Below are 20,071 nucleotides of genomic sequence, written 5' to 3'. Positions count from 1 at the left end.
GGCAAACAGGATCCTCACCTGGGACCACCTTTGGTGGTGTGCCACCTATTCTACAGCACAAACTTCCTAGGCCCTGTATGCATCTGAAACTTCTGAAGGTAGAAGTCCTTTAGGGGAGCAAAAGAGCATTTCCTGGTATTCCCCAAGACCATGTCCAGAAAAAGAGACCTGTGTGGAAATCTTACCAGGCAAGGCGCTTCCACATGATTCCTCTCCATGTCTTCTCAGCCTCTAGTTCAGGAGACTGCAACCCTGGCTGTACATTAGAATTACCCAATCCCTGGACCCCACTCTCAGATCATCAGTCAGCTGACTTGGGGATGAGTCTTCTGGGATTGTGTGTGTGTGTGTGTGTGTGTAGGGGGGTGTTGTTTAAGCCTCCCAGGTGTGTTCAGAATTTCAAAGCACAGCTACATATGAAGTTATTTTATGTTTCCATCCCATGGTGAAGGAAGGGTGGAGGCTGTGGATGTGTGAATGAAAGGGCAGACAGAGAAGGGGGTGGGTCCTCATTCTTGACCTCCTTAGCCCCTTTGCCACTCCCACGTGAGAGTGTCTACTGTCTTTTTTTCTCCTTCTGGGAAGGGAAAACATAGTGGTTAGGCTGTGCCCACTTCAGGATTCTCAACCCGTTAGCTTTTATCATCTAAATATTCTCTTGTAAAATATAGTCAACTGCATATGATTAAAGGGTGAGAAATTTGGGCAGCCTCTTGTTCTGTATGGAAGCCAGATGACATAGCTAGGACCCACCTCTGGAGCCCAGGCAAGGAGGATGTGGCATTTGTCATTCACATCCTTGAGACACAACAGAAGCCCCTCAAGTCCAACAAAAATGGCTTGAAACTACGCACTGTGGAAGCATGAGGGAGGCAAGTCTCCTGTAGTAGCTGAAATTGCATTTCTTTGTGATCAGTACTTTACAGCCTGGGATCATTTTTGGTTTTAAATGAATGACTTCATTTGCAAAAATGTTAGTGTCTTTAGCAGATAGCATGGGGGAACAAGCTTTACCCAGCTTCTGCTATTATGGGGTAGCAGGCATGCCAAACTTGTTCACTAGTGTTTTCATTCTCTGAAGTCTAGAAACTCACTTTGTTGGTGGATAGGATGTTTTCAGCAACATCCATAGAGCAGGCAGCTACACATTGATTTCTCTTCTTTTATAAAAAGGTTTATGAGAGAGAAAGAATAAATATGAGAATCTTCCATACACTGGTTTGTTTCCCAAATGGCACAATGGCTGGGGCTGGTCCAGGCTGAAGTCAGAAGCCCAGAACTCCTTCTAGGTCTCCCACCCGGGTGGCAGGAGCTCATGCACTTGGGCCATCATCTGCTGCCTTCTCAGGTGCAGCAGGAAGCTGGATCAGAAGTGGAGCAGCCGGAACCCAAGCTGGTGCCCCAGTGTGGAAAGCCAGTGTCCCAAGTGTGGTTTAACTTGCTGCACAACAACACTGGTCCCCACATTGACTTTTTTATTTATTTATTTATTTATTTTGACAGGCAGAGTGGACAGTGAGAGAGAGAGACAGAGAGAAAGGTCTTCCTTTACCGTTAGTTCACCCTCCAATGGCTGGCGCACCGCGCTGATCCGATGGCAGGAGCCAGGTGCTTATCCTGGTCTCCCATGGGGTGCAGGGCCCAAGCACTTGGGCCATCCTCCACTGCACTCCTGGGCCATAGCAGAGAGCTGGCCTGGAAGAGGAGCAACCGGGACAGAATCCGGCGCCCTGACCGGGACTAGAACCCAGTGTGCCGGCACCGCAAGGCGGAGGATTAGCCTACTGAGCCGCAGCGCCAGCCCCCACATTGACTTTTCTAAGGAAATAATAACATGCAGGGGGCAAGTTAGAGGAACCTTAATGAATGTACAAATAGACCCCTGGGAGTGATGACAATGTATTTTCTAAAATGAAGGAATGCAAATGATGACCTAGAAGAACAGAAATGGAACAGATAGAACTGAGAAAAGCTGACGCATCTCAGATCTGGTTTTTTGGTTCCTTGAAATGCCCGTCATACATTTGAAAACAAAAGTAGTAAAACACACTCGTTACTTATTTAGCAAACTGTGATTGTCTTTCCCTGTGCTACATGCTTAGCATGCAGACATGACCAACATGTGGGACTTGTATTTAGGAGAACACAATCTAGGGAAGGTAATAGGCATGGAAATCAATCAATCATAAAACACACTGGGGGCCGGCACAATGACACAGCAGGTTGAACCACTGCCTGCAGTGCCAGCATCCCATGTGGCTGTGGCCACCAGTTCAAGTCCCAGGTGCTCCACTTCCAATCCAGCTCCCTGCTAATGGCCTAGGAAAGGAGCTGAAGAAAACCCAAGTTCTTGGGCTCCTGTACCTGCATGGGAGACCCAGAAAATGCTCCAGGCTCCTGGCTTTGGCCAGGCCCAGCCCAGCTGGTGTGGCCATTAGTAGAGTGAACCAGCAGATGGAAGACTTCTCTGTCTTGCTCCTCTCTCTCTCTCTCTCTCTGACTTTTGAATAAAATAAATCTTTAAAACACACACACACACACACACACACACACACACACACACACTGTGTTAGCACAGCCTGGGAAATTCATATGCTGCACTCCAAATATCTCTTTACCCAACCCCTGGAAAGAAATATTTCTGATGACTTAGTAACTGAAATGCTGTCCTTGTTAACTCCTGGCTTGAGTTTATCTTAAACACTGTGAAGAGTATTCCTGCTTTCTGTAGTAATGACTGTGTCTCCAGCTGTGGGCTCTCCCTGTGAAACTGTGCAAACATTTTCCTATCCTTACCGCAACCCCGGGAAGTAGATATTAATGTCCCCATTTTACACATGAGGATGTTGATGCTTGGTGAGTTTAGAAAATTGCCCAAGGGACTGGTGTTATGGCACAGTAGGTTAAACCACTGCCTGCAATGCCAGCAGCCTATAAGGGCACTGATTTTTTTTTTTTTTTTTTTGACAGGCAGAGTTAGACAGAGAGACAGAGAAAAAGGTCTTCCTTCCATTGGTTTACCCCCCAAATGGCTGCTACGGCTGGCGCGCTGTGCTGATCTGAAGCCAGGAGCCAGGTGCTTCCTCCTGGTTTCCCATGCAGGTGCAGGACCCAAGCACTTGGGCCATCCTCCACTGCCTTCCTGGGCCACAGAAGAGAGCTGGACTGGAAGAGGAGCAACTGGGACAGAATCCGGTGCCCCAATCGGGACTAGAACCCAGGGTGGTGGCGCTGCAGGCGGAGGATTAGCCAAGTGAGCCACAGCGCTGGCCAAGGGCATTGATTTGAGTCCTGGCTGCTCCATTTCCAATCCACCTGCTTGCTAATGTGCCTGGAAGGAAGAGAAAGATGGCCTCAAGTTCTTGGGCCCCTGCATCGTCATGGGAGACTCAGATGAATTTATTGGCTCCTGGCTGCTACTATTGAGCTTGTCTTTGCTAATATTCATTATTTTGTTTAATCCCTATATCCATCCCAAGAAGAAGGCAATATTATGCCCATATTGCAGACTAAGATCCTAACACATGAGTCTAATTTTCTGCCAGGAGTCCAACAGCTCATCAGGTGGAAGAGCTGGAATTTGAACCCAGGCCTAACTGACTGTGGAGGCTGTGTGGTAGGCAGCTACCCTCTCCTGCCTGCAAGGAGGAAAGACTTAGATACTTATCTAAGTCACCTTATCACATCAGAACATTCGAAGCAACCATTTCTGTCTCACCAGGAATTATCTGATTCATAATAATCAAAAATTGGTCCTCGAGATTTTTCTGCTTTTATCTCCTTTCCTTTCTGATATGTGCTTATAGAAGACATAATGAGTGGTTTGTGGGGATGTGTATGTGTGGGTGTGCACTTGCCAACGTGAAACCATTGCAAAGAGAATAGCGCACAGATAAAAGAGATTCAAATAGATTTGTCAACTCCCAGAGTTTCTGTTTATTAGGCATGTGATTTATTCAACCTCATTGTCTGTAAAATGGAGATAATTAGAATTCAAGACTATGTTGTTAGAAGGCACATACTCAGTAATTAAATGAATGACTTCCATTCCTCTTCTAAGCCCTCTCTGCTCTTCATTCTTTCACTATCATCCTGTCTGTGTTCCCACAAAGAACTCAAATCAATATATAAGCCAGTCCTCTCTTCGAGCACTTAGATCCTAGAAAAAGTAGCAACAAGGCACCATCAGTGGGCAATTTCTACTCTCCCCATGGACAAGAAACTGAATTTCCAACAGTCTGATATTTAGGAACACATAGTGTTCAGATGCTGCAAACTCTCAGTTTAGCTGGGCCACAGTTGCTTGAAGCCACTGTGTCTCATATCTATGAGTTTGCCTTCTCACCACATAGAATGTGACTACTCTTACTCTCCATGGCTTTGACCACCAACTGCCCTCACTAGCTATTCTAAGACTTGCGTGAATATCCTGGGGATCTTCCTCTGGATCCCAGCCCTTCAATCCAGGGCTAACTCTTGTGTGGACTCTGGTCATTCTACTGTTACCAGTGACTGTATCTCACATTTGTTCTGGTGCATTAGGGACTTCACAAGGCTCAGATGACATTTTTTTCTTCAAAAAAGACGAGTATTAATTTCATTTGTTGACCATTTATTTTATTGCATCAAACTCATTTCAAGACCAGAAAGCGATGTACTTCCCTATGGTTTTGACAGAACTATGCATAGTGCAAATACAATAACATAGGATGGAGCCTTGGAGAACTCTGTGTGTGTCACAGAAGTGTGTAGAGTACATATGCCAAATCATCCAAAGCCCGAGTGCATGCTGGGTTGAGGCACTTGACTGTAATCAGATAAGGTGTCCCTTAACCACCTGCTCTCTGCTCAGCCATACCTATATGTTCTCTAAAATGACTTTGCCCCCACTGCTATCCTAATGTGAAATTCTCTTTTGTAGCCACATAAATAGAAGGACACAGTTTGAAAACCCTGTCCTGGAAGCAAAAAGGAAGCTACAGCAGCAGCATAACATGCCCCACACAGAACTTGGACCAAAGCCTCTGCAGGCCCCAGGTTTCCGAGGTACGTTACGCTGTGTGCATGCACTGTTTGGGGGGGAACGCTGTCTGTCCAACTGTCTGCTCATCCAAGTATGCCTGTAGTGTGAACCATTTCAAGTCATTGATTTGCATTCCCCTAGTCCTTCGACCAGCTTGAGCTGGGTGCCGGTGTTGTTGGTAAACTAATGCATTTAGCAACCACAGATTGAGTTAAAGCCTGGCCGTACCTTATAAGAATTTACAGCATACTGCCAGGGAGAGATGAATGAGTTCTGACAGTGGGACTGTATGCTGCAAAGATTTCATAAGTTTGCCCTTGAAAGACCAAGCACAAGAATGAGGCTTATTCTCCTTTGTGACAGTAGACAGCTCCTCATCGACATTACCTAGGCCCAAATCCATCCGCCCACATGCTGCCCGGGAGAGGTCTCGCAGTGTGAATGACTTGTCCTCCTTTCGTCGCTACCCTGCAGGGAGACCCTGGCCCTTTGGTATGTCTCAGGGCTGCTTGCTGCACCTGCCCACACCTGGGGGTCACATAGTGGGAGGACTCACCACACAGATGCTCACATCTAATGGGCTTTTACTAGTGAATGAAGCCACACAAAAGGCTTTGAATCTGGGAGGCCTAGGCCTGCTTGCTGACAGTATTCACGCCTGCCCACTACAGCACAATTCAATGAATGTAAAGGTCTCCCAGTGAGCTGCTCTTCAGTTGCAGTCATTACTAGCATGAGGGATGCATTGGAGAACAGATCCTAAGTGTTTTCTTCATCTGATTTTCTAAAAGCTCCCTCTTTTTAATAAAGCTATATGTAATGTGTAAGTAGACAGATATATCAAAAACTCTGATATAATGACTCATTATTTTATAGTTTGTTTATTACCTATCACCCAAAATGTAACAATAAAAGTATCATACAGAATACCTGAGTCACCAAGTACAGTTTGGCTCTTACAAATATCAGCTTGTATAACCCAGAATATAGCAACTAAAATAATTTTCATCTTATCTGGATGGAATTCTAAGGTGGATACTAAATCTGTTTTAAGGTATGATTATTACATTTAAAGCATTTAATATGCTTAGATCATATGTGGAAAATCATAGTATATAACAGTTTATAACAAATTTGTGAGCAGACTCTTAGAGTCAGGGTAGAGTTCTATTTGAATTATTTAGGCATATGACCAGAATGTGTCAACATATTGTTACAAACTGTGTTACCTTTACATTCATAGTCATTATCTGCTAGTGATTTGCCTTTTCCTCACATTTTAGAGTACACTAAACACTATGTGGCTAGTAGAAATTTATTTGTCTGGTGATAGCATCTCACATTTATGATAAAGCGGTATAAGCAAACGTTAACTCAGTCCCAGGTACTCTTTCCAAACAGTTGGGGCCTTTGACTATCTAGTCACTTTCCATTGCTTCTCTTTTTTTTGATATCTGCACCTGCTGAAATGTTGTGCTGTTATTCACCTTAGAATAATACAACAACAAACGGTCCGTCTCCATGTTCTACCCCTATCCCGCTGAGGCCTGGTGCAGGATGGCCACTCCCACCCACTGCTAACCCAGAGTATTTCAGAACCGAGGAGCCCATCCAGCTGTGTCTGGGTGCTTCGACCCCTTGTCTCTATCTGGAAACTCTGGCTTGTTGTTGATTCCGCCCAATTTAAGTACAAGAGTAATTTGTGATTGGAAACATTGACCTGACAAAAAGTCCTTCTCCAAAGCAAAGAGCTTCTTCTTTCCCCGGATGCCTGGGACTTCTGTCACTTGTAGGATGTTCTAACGGTCACTCCTGTAGTCACTGCCTGCTGGCATTACTATGTAAGACCTCACCCCTAACCCCTGGGCTTGCTGCTCTGTGGCTGGCTTTCTCTTATCTAGGAACTTACCTTGAACATGGTTTTTTTTCTTTTTTAACTTATATTGGCCAATGTAGAAAAGCCACTCTTCACCCGGGATGCCTCCCAGTTGAAGGGAACATTCCTGAGCACCACCCTAAAAAAGAGCAACATGGGGTTTGGATTTACCATCATTGGCGGTGATGAGCCTGATGAGTTTCTGCAGGTGAAAAGTGTGATTCCAGACGGGCCTGCTGCACAGGATGGAAAAATGGAAACAGGTGAGCCTACGGGGTAATTTTTGGAATATCTTTTCTCTACACACTATTTCAAGGAGTAGACATTATGGTGTAGCAGGTAATCCGCCACTTCTCTTTAGGAAGACCACAGATTATTCCCCACCACCACCAACTTTAAGATTATCAAGTTGAAGTAACTTGGAAACAACAGTGACTATCATTTGGGCTCATTTCACTCCTTTTTACTGGATTCAAAGGACTCTTGGGATTGACACTTTTCTAATTTATGTCCAGACTTCCTTCTAAGGGATGCAATTAACATTTCACACTTCTAACTTATATGCAGTGATTCATTTTTTTAAACTCTATATTAATCTTGTAATATTCTCATGCTAGACTGCCCAGGTTAGATATTTAAATATTCATGCCCCTGCATTTAAAAATGCATGCTCATTTTTAAATTTTCATAGGGAAAATTTTAAAATGGCATTAGTCTTTCCATGTCCTATATAGAGTTTCAGTATGTGGGGCTTTTATTATAGTCCTTACAAATTAATTTTCATATACAATTATATGAATGTCTATCTAAATTATAAGTGAATTAATTTCACATGGAATCACAGAAGCAAATTTTGAAGGGTAGGGAAATATAAAATATGAAAAGTGCACAGAGTAGAGGAGAAAGTAGTGAACTCCAGTTTCACAGTCTTATTTTAAATTCCCTAACCTGGCCCATGACCTTGGGTGAATCTCATAACATTAATTTCCTTGTCTGAAAAAGAAGAAATTAAATGCTGATTCAAGAATTTAGTAACTTTTTAAAGTTCAAAAGAATATCATAAAATAGTAGCTCTATTTCCAGAGAAATATAATCTATCACCATTTTCATATTTTTCCAACATTGTTTTAATTTGCAGTGTTGACTTTCTAAAGTCAATGAGTCCTAGTAGATACACAAATTAGAGAGTTATTTGAGGGGGAAAATTCTGCCATTTTTACTACATGTTCATCTATGAGTGTTCACCTATGAGTTTTCAAGTGGTTTGTGGATGGAGAAACAACATAAAACTGAGGTCTTCTTCTGACATTTTCAATTTTGAAAATCACCAATGCTGGATTACCACTTACTATATAGTTTCATTATAAAATAACTTTTTGTCAAGGCGCCCTTACTTGTATATTTGTCACTGCCACCCACTGGTGAATAATAATGTGGATAACAGATGATCAATTTCCTTCAAAGTTGAGATTATTTCAAAACCACATTCTGCAAACACTACTGTTGTAAAATATTATGAGGTATGCATAATTTTCTACGGGGGTGAGAGAGTGTCCAATGCTGCTGTTCATTTGATAAAATCTAGCAGGCATCTACAACTTCATGTTACCCAAAAAAATCACAAACATCAAATGACTCCATCTTATTGCCTGTAATTAGCTGAAGGGAAATTAGGGGATTAATTTCATTTTAAAAGAGGAGAGAAGATACTCAAAACTTTTGAACTTCAGTGAAGTATTTGACAAATTCAATTATTTTCGTAATCTCTGACCCAATCCATCATTTCACATTTGAAAACTAGAAAAGACTTCTTTCAGTGTAAACTTAAACGAAGTGAAAGTATTTGTACATCAAATCATCTTCCTTTCTTACTCATTCCACTAATTTGTCATACCCATGGCTGTTAGCCTGATTCAAGAACAAAACCATGTAGAATTTAGTAGATTTTGTTCATTTAAGATAATCACAGAGCAAGTCCTAATAGAAAGAGAAGAACCAGAGATTTAATTCTGTTTACCAACTCTCATTTAGTGCTAAATCTATGCATTTAACAAGTACTTGCTGAGCACCAAGGCTAATGTTAGAGGCAGCCTGGCATGATCTCCTGGAGTTTATTTATAGGAGGGACTTCAGTCACATAAACAAGTAAAAAATAATGCAATTTAGGACAAGTCCATCAAAGCTAAGATATTGGCACAAAGTCAGGAGAGAGGTGAGCAACAGAAATTTTTGAAAATAAATGTTAGGTTGCCAACTGCATAGAATTTTTGTAATTGTGAGATGATTGCAAAGCAAATGTACACACATTTCTGTGAAAATTCCATAAGCTCCATCAGAAGGAACAGCTTTTCAGTTCAGCACAGCAAATATTTAATAAATATCTACATGCCAGGCTTTTGCTGGTCATTAGCAAAATGAAGAGTGTTTCTATCCTAAATACATTTTTTTAATTTATTTGACAGGTAGAGTTATAGACAGTGAGAGAGAGACAGAGAGAAAGGTCTTCCCATCCGTTGGTTCACTCCCCAAGTGGCCGCTACGGTTCAGAACTGCGCCAATCCAAAGCCAGGAGCCAGGTGCTTCTTCCTGGTCTCCATGCGGGTGCAGGGGCACAAGTACTTGGGCCATCCTCCACTGCCTTCCCGGGCCATAGCAGAGAGCTAGACTAGAAGAGGAGCAACCGGGACTAGAACCAGCGCTCATATGGGATGCCAATGCCACAAGCGGAGGATTAACCAAGTGAGCCACGGTGCCAGCCCCTTCAACACATTTACAGTATAGAAATGACTGACATGTTAACAAATCTTTATGTCAATGCAAAAAGAGAATGCATACATAAGTACAGAAATAGTAGCGAGGAAAGGGAGATGGAGTCTGTTGGGAGCTACTTAGGGAAGTCTTCATAGAGATGACCATGGCTGACAGAGTTTGGGACAATAAATAAGCATTTGCTGGGTGGACAGGTGAGGAAGGTCGTACAAAGAGGAAGTAGCATGTGTGAAGGGATGGCCGTGGGAAATACCTGAAGAAAGTCAGCCATCACAGTGTTCATTAGTATTGCACCTTCAGTGTGTGTATATGGTGAAGTATTGAGTACAGTGGCAATGATGAGAAGTAACAATTAGTTATTAAGCTTGTAGAAAACATTAAGAACAGTATATCATGGTATAAACTCAAGGTTTGAAAAAAAAAAGTGGGTTTTTTGCTTGGCCATCAAGACTCTGCTTGGGATGCCCGCATGCCATATCAGAGTGTCTGGGTCCAAGTCCTGCCTCTGTTCCCTACTCCAGCTTCCTAATAGTGCATTACATGGGAGGTAGCAAGTGATAGCTCAAGTAATTGGATCCGGTTTCTGCCTAGTGTGGCCCCAGCCATTTCAGGCATTTGGGGACTGAAACATAAGTAGGGAGAGATTCTCTCTCTCTCTCTCTCTCTCTCTCTCTCTCTCTCTCTCTTTCTCTCCCTTCCCCTTTCCCCCTTCAAATAAATGAAAATAAATGATTTTTTTAAAAAATCATAAACACATATATCTATGTCTAACGCCATCCTCATATAAATTTTTAAGCAATTAAACTTTGAGTGTTTTGTGTACATATTTATCTCTAGACACTAAAACAGTGCTGGGAAAACAGCAGGTGCTCAGTAAGTACTTGCTGTCTGGGCTGAATTCTGAATTCACCTTTTACCATAGAACCTAGTCAGTGTTGACTGGAAAGTTAGCTCCCCACCAGAGCCAAAACAAATTAGCTTTCTAGTTTCCAGATGATATTTTTAAACCAAGTACATATTAGGGCAACAACTATTTTCCTTTTTGTTATTACTTTATATGTAAAATAAGCCTCAAGAATGAACAGAGACAACAGGCAGCTATAAGAGATAAATCCTTAGTGCTGAAAAGGTAAGCAGTCTCATTTGACATTGAAATAAGCATGAAAATATTTTAATCAATTTTGCTATCTCCAGGCAGTCTGCAGTTTGGGCAAAGAAGTGTCAATAGCTTAGGTGGAGACAAACTAAAATCTACTGTACCAAAAAAAAAAGGACCCACAGTCCTGCACAAGAAAATCAAGTGTGGGTGGGTGGGTGGGGCATTCTGTCTTTCTGTCATCACTAAGCCCTGGGAAGGAAAGGAGGGCAGGAGAAAATGAAGGCAGTGACCCTCTGGTGGTCTTATGAGAACTGATGGAACCAGTGCCCTGTGTGCCCAGACACCCTCTGCGTTCTGACTCAGCTTTTGTTCTACACACCACAGCAATCAGTCACCAGAGACCCACACACCATCCTGTAAAGTATTTCAGAACTGGAGTTTGGTGTAACATGGGTTACACAGAAATTGCAAAGTCTGCAAGAGTTATTTCTCTAACATCTGTCAGCCAAAAGGCTTCCCTTGTTACATGATGTTTTGTGTTTCGCCCCAGGCTAATTTTCCAATCAAGGCTTGTGCTTTTTGGCACATCCAAGAGGGAGAAAAGTTGACCCATCCATGAAGCTCTCCCACAGCGTGCAGAACTAGAATTATGAAGTTACTCACAAGCCATTAATTCATCTCTCTGTCTTTTTTTTTATTTATTTTTTTTTATTTTTTGACAGGCAGAGTGGACAGTGAGAGAGAGAGACAGAGAGAAAGGTCTTCCTTTTGCGGTTGGTTCACCCTCCAATGGCCGCCGCGGCCGGCGCGCTGCGGCCGGCGCACCGCGCTGATCCGATGGCAGGAGCCAGGAGCCAGGTGCTTTTCCTGGTCTCCCATGGGGTGCAGGGCCCAAGCACCTGGGCCATCCTCCACTGCACTCCCTGGCCACAGCAGAGGGCTGGCCTGGAAGAGGGGCAACCGGGACAGAATCCGGCGCCCCGACTGGGACTAGAGCCCGGTGTGCCGGCGCCGCTAGGCGGAGGATTAGCCTAGTGAGCCGCGGCGCCGGCCTAATTCATCTCTCTTAATGCCTTCCTTTCTTTCTTTCTCTTTTTTTTTCAAGATTCATTTGTTTATTTGAAAGGCAGAGTTAGAGAGAGAGAGAGAAAGAAAGAGAGAGAGAGGTCTTCCATCTGCTGGTTCACTCCCCCAGTGACTACAGATGACTAGGGCTGGGCCAGGCTGAAGCCAGGAGCCTGGAACTCCATCCAGGTCTCCCAAGTGGGTGTTAGGGCCCATCTGCTGCTGCTTCCCCAGGTGCATTAGCAGGGAGCTGGAGGAAAGTGGAATAGATGGAACTCAAACCAGCACTCGTGTAGGATGGGGACATTGCAGGTTGCAGCTTAACCCAGTGCGCCACAATGTCAGCCCTTATTTGCCTCTCTTTAATATTTATCCATGTTACCAGTAAAACCACATGAAACTATCTGGAAGGATGAACATCTTCCCATTCTTTAGCCCCTGGCAGTTCTCCATTTGAGCAGATCACTATCCTTGTTGTTCCACTGGTTGCTACCTCTGTATCTGAGTTTCTGCAAGACAGGTCACTAGATTAACTTGGTCAGAATCACTTGAAGAATCTTTTTGAAATGCAGATTCCTGTGCCTCCAAACTTACTGACAGATTCCAGGTTCCTGGAACTGGTGTTCAGGAATGTGTATTAACATACTTTTTTCTTACTATTGGTTGAACTCTGTAATTAATACACACTTATTCTTAAAAGTTGAAATTTAACTGAAAAGTGATCCCTGTTAAATATAAAGCACATGGATTTAAAATGACACCAAAGTAGTTATGTATAAAATATCTCTTGCCAGCCGGCACCTCGGCTCAATAGGCTAATCCTCCGCCTGCGGCGCCGGCACACTGGGTTCTAGTCCCGGTCAGGGCGCCGGATTCTGTCCCGGTTGCCCCTCTTCCAGGCCAGCTCTCTGCTGTGGCCCGGGAGTGCAGTGGAGGATGGCCCAAGTGCTTGGGCCCTGCACCCCATGGGAGACCAGGAGAAGCACCTGTCTCCTGGCTTCAGATCAGCGCAATGCACCAGCCGCAGCACGCCAGCCACGGCGGCCACTGGAGGGTGAACCAACCGCAAAAGGAAGACCTTTCTCTCTGTCTCTTCTCTCTGTCTCTCTCTCTCTCTCTCTCTTACTGTCCACTCTGCCTGTCAAAAAAAAATATATCTCCTGCCCTGCCCCTCCCCGAGAACCTTCCAGGACCCTTTCCCAGCTTTCCAGAGGTAGCTGATGAGTTTGTGTTCTTATAGACACTTCTTTCAGCAGCTACCCTCACACTCCTAATCAGTGTGTTTGTACAGTTGTCTTGATGTAACAGTTTAGACATTACCCATATTGACTTACTTTTTTAATTTTTTATATTATTTATTTTATTTGAGAGTCAGAGTTACAGACAGTGAGAGAGAGAGAGACAGAGAGAAAGGCCTTCCTTCCTTCCCCAAATGGCATGAGAGAGAGAGAGAGAGGTTTTCCAACCACTGGCTCAGTCCCCAAATGTCTGCAACGGCCGGAGCTGCGCCGATTCAAAGCCAGGAGCCAGGCGCTTTTTCCTGGTCTCCCATGTGGGTGTAGGGGCCCAAGGACTTGGGCCATCTTCTACTGCTTTCCCAGACCATAGCAGAAAGCTGGGCTGGAAGAGGAACAGCCAGAACTAGAATCGGCGCCCATAGACAATGCCGGTGCCACAGGCAGAGGATTAACCTACTACACCATGGCGCCGGCCCCTTGACTTCCTTTCAGAGCAAAAGTGAAGTTTTGGCTCTTACACCCTATCCCCCTCCCATATCCTCCCAATGGAGTTTTATAGCTACTTTTAGTAAAAATTGGATAGTTTTATGCTATCATGGCTTTATCCATTTGTTCACTGAGCCCAGTAATGTACCATAAATGCATTGCTTTCCTTCAACACCCTGGTGGCATTTCACATTGGCCTTCTCTCTCTCTTTATTGCAATGTCTTTCTTAAAAGCACTGTATCCTCCCCCCCCCCCAATTTCCTCATGTTAGGTAATCTAGAATATCTCCCTTTTTTCTGAGCATTTTTGTCTTTCTACTTCTACCTGGGCTATTGTGCAGCCAGTTCCTGGGGACCTCCCATACATCCTCCTAACCCAGGCCACAATTCTTCCTAGCCATGTCACCTTCTAATACATATCTGTCTTATACTAGAAAACAGTCTAAATCTTGTGATCCTAAATTGTCCAGCCTTAAAAATGAAACCCTGAAGTTACTAGAAAGCCCTGCATTTGTGGTCAGCTTTCACTGAGGGTTAGGAAGCAAGGACAGACTTAAAAGTCTGGTCTGGTCTCTGGGGATGTGTTTTCCGCTCTGGAAGAAGCCAGTGTTCTCTGATTTGCATGTGTGGTGAGAGTTCTGCGTGCAGGTATGTGGCAGGGTACGTCTTCTGTTCACTCCTGTCAGACACTTCTAAATCCCAGTCTTTCTGGGGTTCTGTGGAGCAAGGGAGAGCCCTTCTTGTCCTTGTTACCCTTCCTCCCTGAGACAGCGATGGCAGGGAGCCAACGAGTAAATAATTTAAGGAGCAAATAGTAAATAATTGAGTTTTTGCAGGCCAGGTGGTCTCTGCCACAGTGATCCAATTCTGTTGTCATGAAAGCAGCCCCAAGCAACAGGTCAACCAATGGGTGAGTTCTTTTGTTCACTTCTGTGATTCTGCACCAGTAAAACTTTATTAAAAATAGCAGGCAGTTGCAGGTTTACCCCCAGAGGTCATAGTTTTCCAGCTCCTGCTCTACAATACACATTTCTTGTGATCATGCTCTTATTAACATCCTACGTGCTAGAATTCTCTAGCTGTTATCTACTAATGGCCCCTCTTAATAATGGATCCTCTCAAGTTCCCATAATTGCTGCCTGTTTATTCATTTTCAAGTCTTTGTTGAAAAGGGTAGCTCTTTGTGTTCAGTCTGTCATCTTGAACTTGAAGCCTTAGAATCTAATTTATTCCCACTGAAATATGAGAAGTACCAGATGTAGTAGCAAAGTGACATATTTTTCACCTACTGTATGGCTTAGCCAGCATCTCCATCCCATCTTCACCTTCTGCCAAGCAACGCTATGCTCAGAATTACTTTGAAGGCATGTTTATAGATATTTCTGGGAATTAACTTTTAGAGTCAAATCTACAAGCATCTGCCCAATAGGGGGAAAAAACTAATTCTTAAAAATGTATTTGAGAAGAGAAGAGGAGAGAGAGAGTGAGAGAGAAAGAGAAAAAGAATAAAGAGAAAGAAAGAGAACTCCCATCTGCTGGTTCACTCCTCAAATGCCTATAATGTCCAGGATTGGGCTGAGTCCAAAGCCAGGAGCTCAGAGCACCACACAGACCTCTCTCGGATACTTGAGCCATCACCGTTGCTTCACAGTGTATGCATTGGCTGGAAGGTGAAGTCAGAAACCAGAGCCAAGAATCAAACCCAGGCTCCATGATGTGGCATGAGAATGGGCAACCAATGGTTTCCTGCCCTATTCTGCCCCAATTTTCTTTTGTCCTCCCTAACTATTCTTAGCTTCTTAGCAGTTTAATAAAATTCTATGGTTGTTATTTGAACATCTCCTAAGAAAGGTATGAGAAAGCCAAAGATGTTATTTGAAAATGTTTTCCGTATTTTATTTTCCCACCACCTCATAATCAACTTCCATCCAGAGCTGGCTCCCTTCTGATTTCTGAACACACACTGCAGTGGTTCCTCCTCATGACTGCCCTCACTTTCCAAATGGCCACCTTAGACAACCAACCATCTTAGCAAATCCTCCAGGTCTCCCCTACCACCCACCTCCATGGCCAAGTGTTCACATGTCAGTAGTGTACACCGTTTAGGTGATGCTGTCAACCACCAGAAACAAATGAGCTCATCAGAGAAAGGTACTTTTTCTTCACTTTTGAAGTGCCTATGTAGTTTTCTGTTGCCATATAACAAACCATGCCAGAAATGAGGAATTTGAAAGAACAGTCAATTGTTGGTTTATGAGTCTGTAATCTTGCTGGGGTTCAGTTGGGTCATTCTCTTCAGGACTCATGCAGGTGGCTGTCATGTGTCCCCAGATGCCTGGGTTGTGCAAGGTGGCTTCACTCCCAGGCTGATACATCAGCTGGAGTGGTATAACACCTGAGGGGCTGGTCCAGCATCTCTCTCTTCACATGGTCTCAAAAACATGGTGGCTTTGGGGCTCCAAAAGTACACTATGGAGAGCTGCCCATGCTTCTTGAGACTCAGCCTGGATCCTAGTGATCAAAGTCAAGGGTCAGCCCAGATTCAAAGGGAAGGGAACTAGGCTCCACCTTTTGATGGGAGAAGAGGCAAAAAAAGTATAGTAATCCTTCATCTACCATAGTAGATTGTGACTTCTTTGTTTCTGAATTTCCTGAGTTTTTTGAAACTCCCTTGAGAAAATTGTCATCTTTTCATGGGCACTTTGCTGTCTCACAATCTACCTGAAACAGAAGTGTTGATAACATTTTCCCTTACCTTCTCTGCAGTTCTCACAATAAATCATGTTGAACCAACATTCCACACCCAGAGATTATGAGCAGTGCAAACACGGGTCTCTAGCTTTATCTTTCTCATACAAATAAAAGGGGGTGTTATAGCTATTCAATTAAAAAATTTTTAATCTAGCAAGATACTTAGACTCAGTTCATGTTAGATAATTCTCTAAGCAATCCCTTAATCCAGCATCATTTTTGCCTCCTAAAACATTTATGGACGTTAGGTGCTACCAAAACATTTTGGTCACCATAAAAGACAGAAAATACAATTGAACTTCTAGCAGCTGCCAGTATTAGTGTCTCCAGTAGGGAAGAAATAAATTGTGCTTGTTTCACTTACCAGTGTATTTGCTCTTGATTCTTTCCAAACACACCTAACAAATTCCTAATATATCTACTCCCAGTGATACATCTCTCAGGTCAGTATCAGGCAAGAGCCACATTGACCCCTTTTTTATCCACTGTTCTCCTTTGAGAATTGACACAAATGCCACAGTTGACAAAGTACTTGATTTTAGCTACAAAACAAATCACTTGAGAGGATTAAAAAGGTTTGTTGCACCAATTCTTAAAAATCATGCTATACTTCAACAATAACTCCTTTAGTTTTCAAAAGAATGCCATTATGGTGGCTTGTTTTTGCTCATTTTTTTCTTTTTCTTTTCTTTTCTTTTTTTTTTTTTTTTTTTTTTTTTTTTTGCTTTGCACAGTGTTCTTATGCTTTCTTCGTTGTTTTTTTTTTTTTTTTTTTTTTTTTTTTTTAGATTTACTTTTATTTATTTGAAAGAATCACAGAGAGAGAGAGGTAGAAACAGAGAGAGAGGTCTTCCATCTGCTGGCCCACTCCCCAGATGGCCACAACAAGAGCTATGCTCATCCGAAGCCAGGAGCCAGGAGCTTCCTCTGGGTCTCCCACATGGGTGCAGGGGCCCAAGGACTTGGGCCACCTTCCACTGCTTTCGCAGGCCATAGCACAGAGCTGCATTGGAGGAAGAGCAGCTGAGACTCGAACCAGAGCCCATATGGGATGCCGGCGCTTCAAGCCAGGGTGTTAACCTGCTGTGCCACAGCGCCAGCTCCACCTTCTTCCTTTAAAATCATATTCTGGACAAAAAAGCTCACTTGAGAAGGAATAACTGTACACATCTTATTCTGGTTCCCATTTGGACACCAGAATCAAAAGCTTTATTACCATTTTACCACAAATATAGAAACGTTCACCACTTTACATGATTCTCCCTACTGTTCATCCTGGCATCCACTTACCTGAGTCACACTATAATTGAGGTAATGTTATTTGTTATGGTTTTACCTGAAGATCATGGAAGTCAATGCACTTATATGTACTTTTATCACTATTATTTTAAAGTTATTCTACACATAGTCTTTATATTAATTTGCAGTACAGGTTCTCCAGCTTACTTAGCAGCTAAAGGAAAAAGTAGGTGGGGCTTCAACTCAATCAAAGAGCAGAGCTCAGAATGGTACTAGACATTTCAACAGCCAGGAGATTATAGTAAAGTACTCTTACTGGGCACAAAATTGACATTTTAAAAAATCAGAAAGTTATTATTTAAACTTAATGGAAATAGGCTGGAGATTATGGAGTTAACATTATGATTTTATGCTTATTCCTTGGAGAGGTGGCTGTCTGAGTATGCTAGTGAAAAGTATTCAGCATAAGATAGAAATAAAATCACTATCCAAATGAATTGAAGAAATTTTAATCATTGTTAAGTATGGGTCCAGAATCACCAGTTCCCTTGCTAACAAATGAACCAGAACCTACAAAGAGATGCAAAGATTTACCAGATCCTGCTGCCTGGATTGCCACAGGGTCAGGTTCCTGAAGTTCTACTATACTCCCTCCCTTAACGAATGGAATGCAGCCTTTGGTTCCTCCAGAAACAACCTAATTTTTATAAAAGTTCTTGTTTTTATCTTGCCTCCTCTAGATGAATTGGAAATTCTTATTTTTTGTCACATCACACACACATCTGACGTCAGACCTGTGTCTGTCTGACTTGATCACTAATAAATGCCAAGGCTTGGCTCAGTACCAGGTGTATGGTAAACACTACTTTGCTGGTTGAATAAGAGAATGAGTCTTTCTATGCAGCAGTGACTCCCCACATGGATTCCTATGGAGGCATGAGATTGGCTCTGCAATCATAGATTCCTCTATAATTATGTATGCTCCCCAGAGACAGTTATTTAAGGCTTTCCTTAGTCTTGCCTAACCAAACATCTCATCAAATGAGCTATTACATGTAAAGTACTTATTTAAGGACATAGCACATGAAAACTTTTTTAAAAAAGTAGTCTTTATTCTGTAGTATTGCCTCCCTATAAATCATTTTAAATTTAAAGGAAATATCAAAAAATTGTCAGAAGTGTAGTGCCATGTTGACAACTCTTAGTCTGTTGGCAGACTGGCAGTTCCAATAGGAAGATTCCAATAGGGTTACAGATGGGAGGGAAGTTATGGGGGGGGGGGGAGCCATTGTAACCCATAAGCTGTACTTTGGAAATTTATATTTACTGAATAAAAGTTAAAAAAAAATTGTCCAGAGAAAATAGAGATCATTCAGTGTTTAAGCAGAGATAGGAAAACTCACGGGCCAGGTAGAGGTTGAAATGGATTTGGAAAAATGGATAGAATTTTGATCAAAGCTCCAAATTTTTTTTGCCTTTCAAGCTAGGAGAACAATAGACACATAGACACAGGAACGGTTTGACATCATGGAAGGTAACATAAAGATCAGCCTAACTAAAATGGAGCATAGAAATCTAGGGGCCAGTGCCATGGCTTAGTGGGCTAAGCCTCCACCTGTGGCATAAGCATCCTATATGGGTGCCAGTTCATATGCTGTCTGCTCCTCTTCCAATCTAGCTCCCTGCTTTTTGCCTGGGAAGGTAAAAGATGGCCCAAGTACTTTTGCCCCTTTACCTGTGTGGGAGACCCAGAAGAAGCTCCTGGCTCCTGGCTTTGGATTGACCCAGCTCTGGTAGTTGCAGCCATTTGGGAAGTAAACCAGCAGATGGAAGATCTTTCTCTCTCTCTCTCTCTCTCTCTCTCTCTCTCTCTCTCTTCCTCTCTCTTTTTTCAACTCTACCTCTCAAGTAAATAAATAAATCTTTTTAATAAAGAAATCTATAATGATAGGATTGTAAGGAAATGGTGATTATGATGATGATGGCAATGATGATAATGAAGATAGATGATTACGTAGACAGATACCTTAGCCCTGTGTCTGCTGCCTAACTTTTTATTTTTAAAAAAACTTTTTATTTGATGGATATAAATTTCCAAAGTGCAACATTTGGATTATGGTGGTTTTCCCGCCACAACAACCTTCCTGCCTACAAATCATCCCATCTCCTACTCCCTAACAAAAATAATTAAAAAAATGAAGATTCCAATTTTTTTGAGTGATTACCACTGAAAATTGCGGTGGGTTCCATTTAGATGTGCCTTAGAATTATAACCCCTATTTGCTAAACACATTTTGGGGACATTGTTAACTTACTCTTCATTTGTTTTTTGATATAGTGACTCATTCCAAAAAATGAAAGCAAGTCAATCCTGTATCATAATAAACAAAAAGAAATCTCTAAGGAGGACAAGATTGTTGACGAATGATTGAGGAGAAGTAAGTGTTTCTGTTAAGAAAAGTAGTAGTCCCTGAATTAAATATCTATGTAGGGTGCTGGTGCATATCCCTACAAATTGCCCTGTG

General features: G+C 42.7%; 1 protein-coding gene across 20 annotated transcripts in view; it reads left to right on the top strand.

Moving 5' to 3' along the window:
* Nucleotides 1–20,071, top strand: part of MAGI2 (membrane associated guanylate kinase, WW and PDZ domain containing 2) — a 1,587,879-nt gene that overhangs the window by 1,233,870 nt on the left and 333,938 nt on the right. For 10 of the 20 annotated variants that reach the window (XM_070071223.2, XM_070071221.2, XM_070071220.2 and 7 more), the window contains 2 exons: nucleotides 4,922–5,046; nucleotides 6,980–7,162. In XM_070071223.2, the coding sequence (XP_069927324.1) occupies nucleotides 4,922–5,046; nucleotides 6,980–7,162 (308 nt within the window). Of the gene's footprint in view, nucleotides 1–4,921; nucleotides 5,047–5,386; nucleotides 5,516–6,979; nucleotides 7,163–20,071 lie in introns of all 20 variants that reach the window. The other 10 variants (XM_070071222.2, XM_070071219.2, XM_070071216.2 and 7 more) reach the window with 2 other exon arrangements.

The sequence above is a fragment of the Oryctolagus cuniculus genome, chromosome 3, assembly GCF_051225735.1.
Source record: "Oryctolagus cuniculus isolate XC-2025 breed Fujian yellow rabbit chromosome 3, ASM5122573v1, whole genome shotgun sequence".
In the NCBI taxonomy this organism is placed as follows: domain Eukaryota; kingdom Metazoa; phylum Chordata; class Mammalia; order Lagomorpha; family Leporidae; genus Oryctolagus; species Oryctolagus cuniculus.
This window is presented reverse-complemented; position numbering and strand designations above follow the sequence as displayed.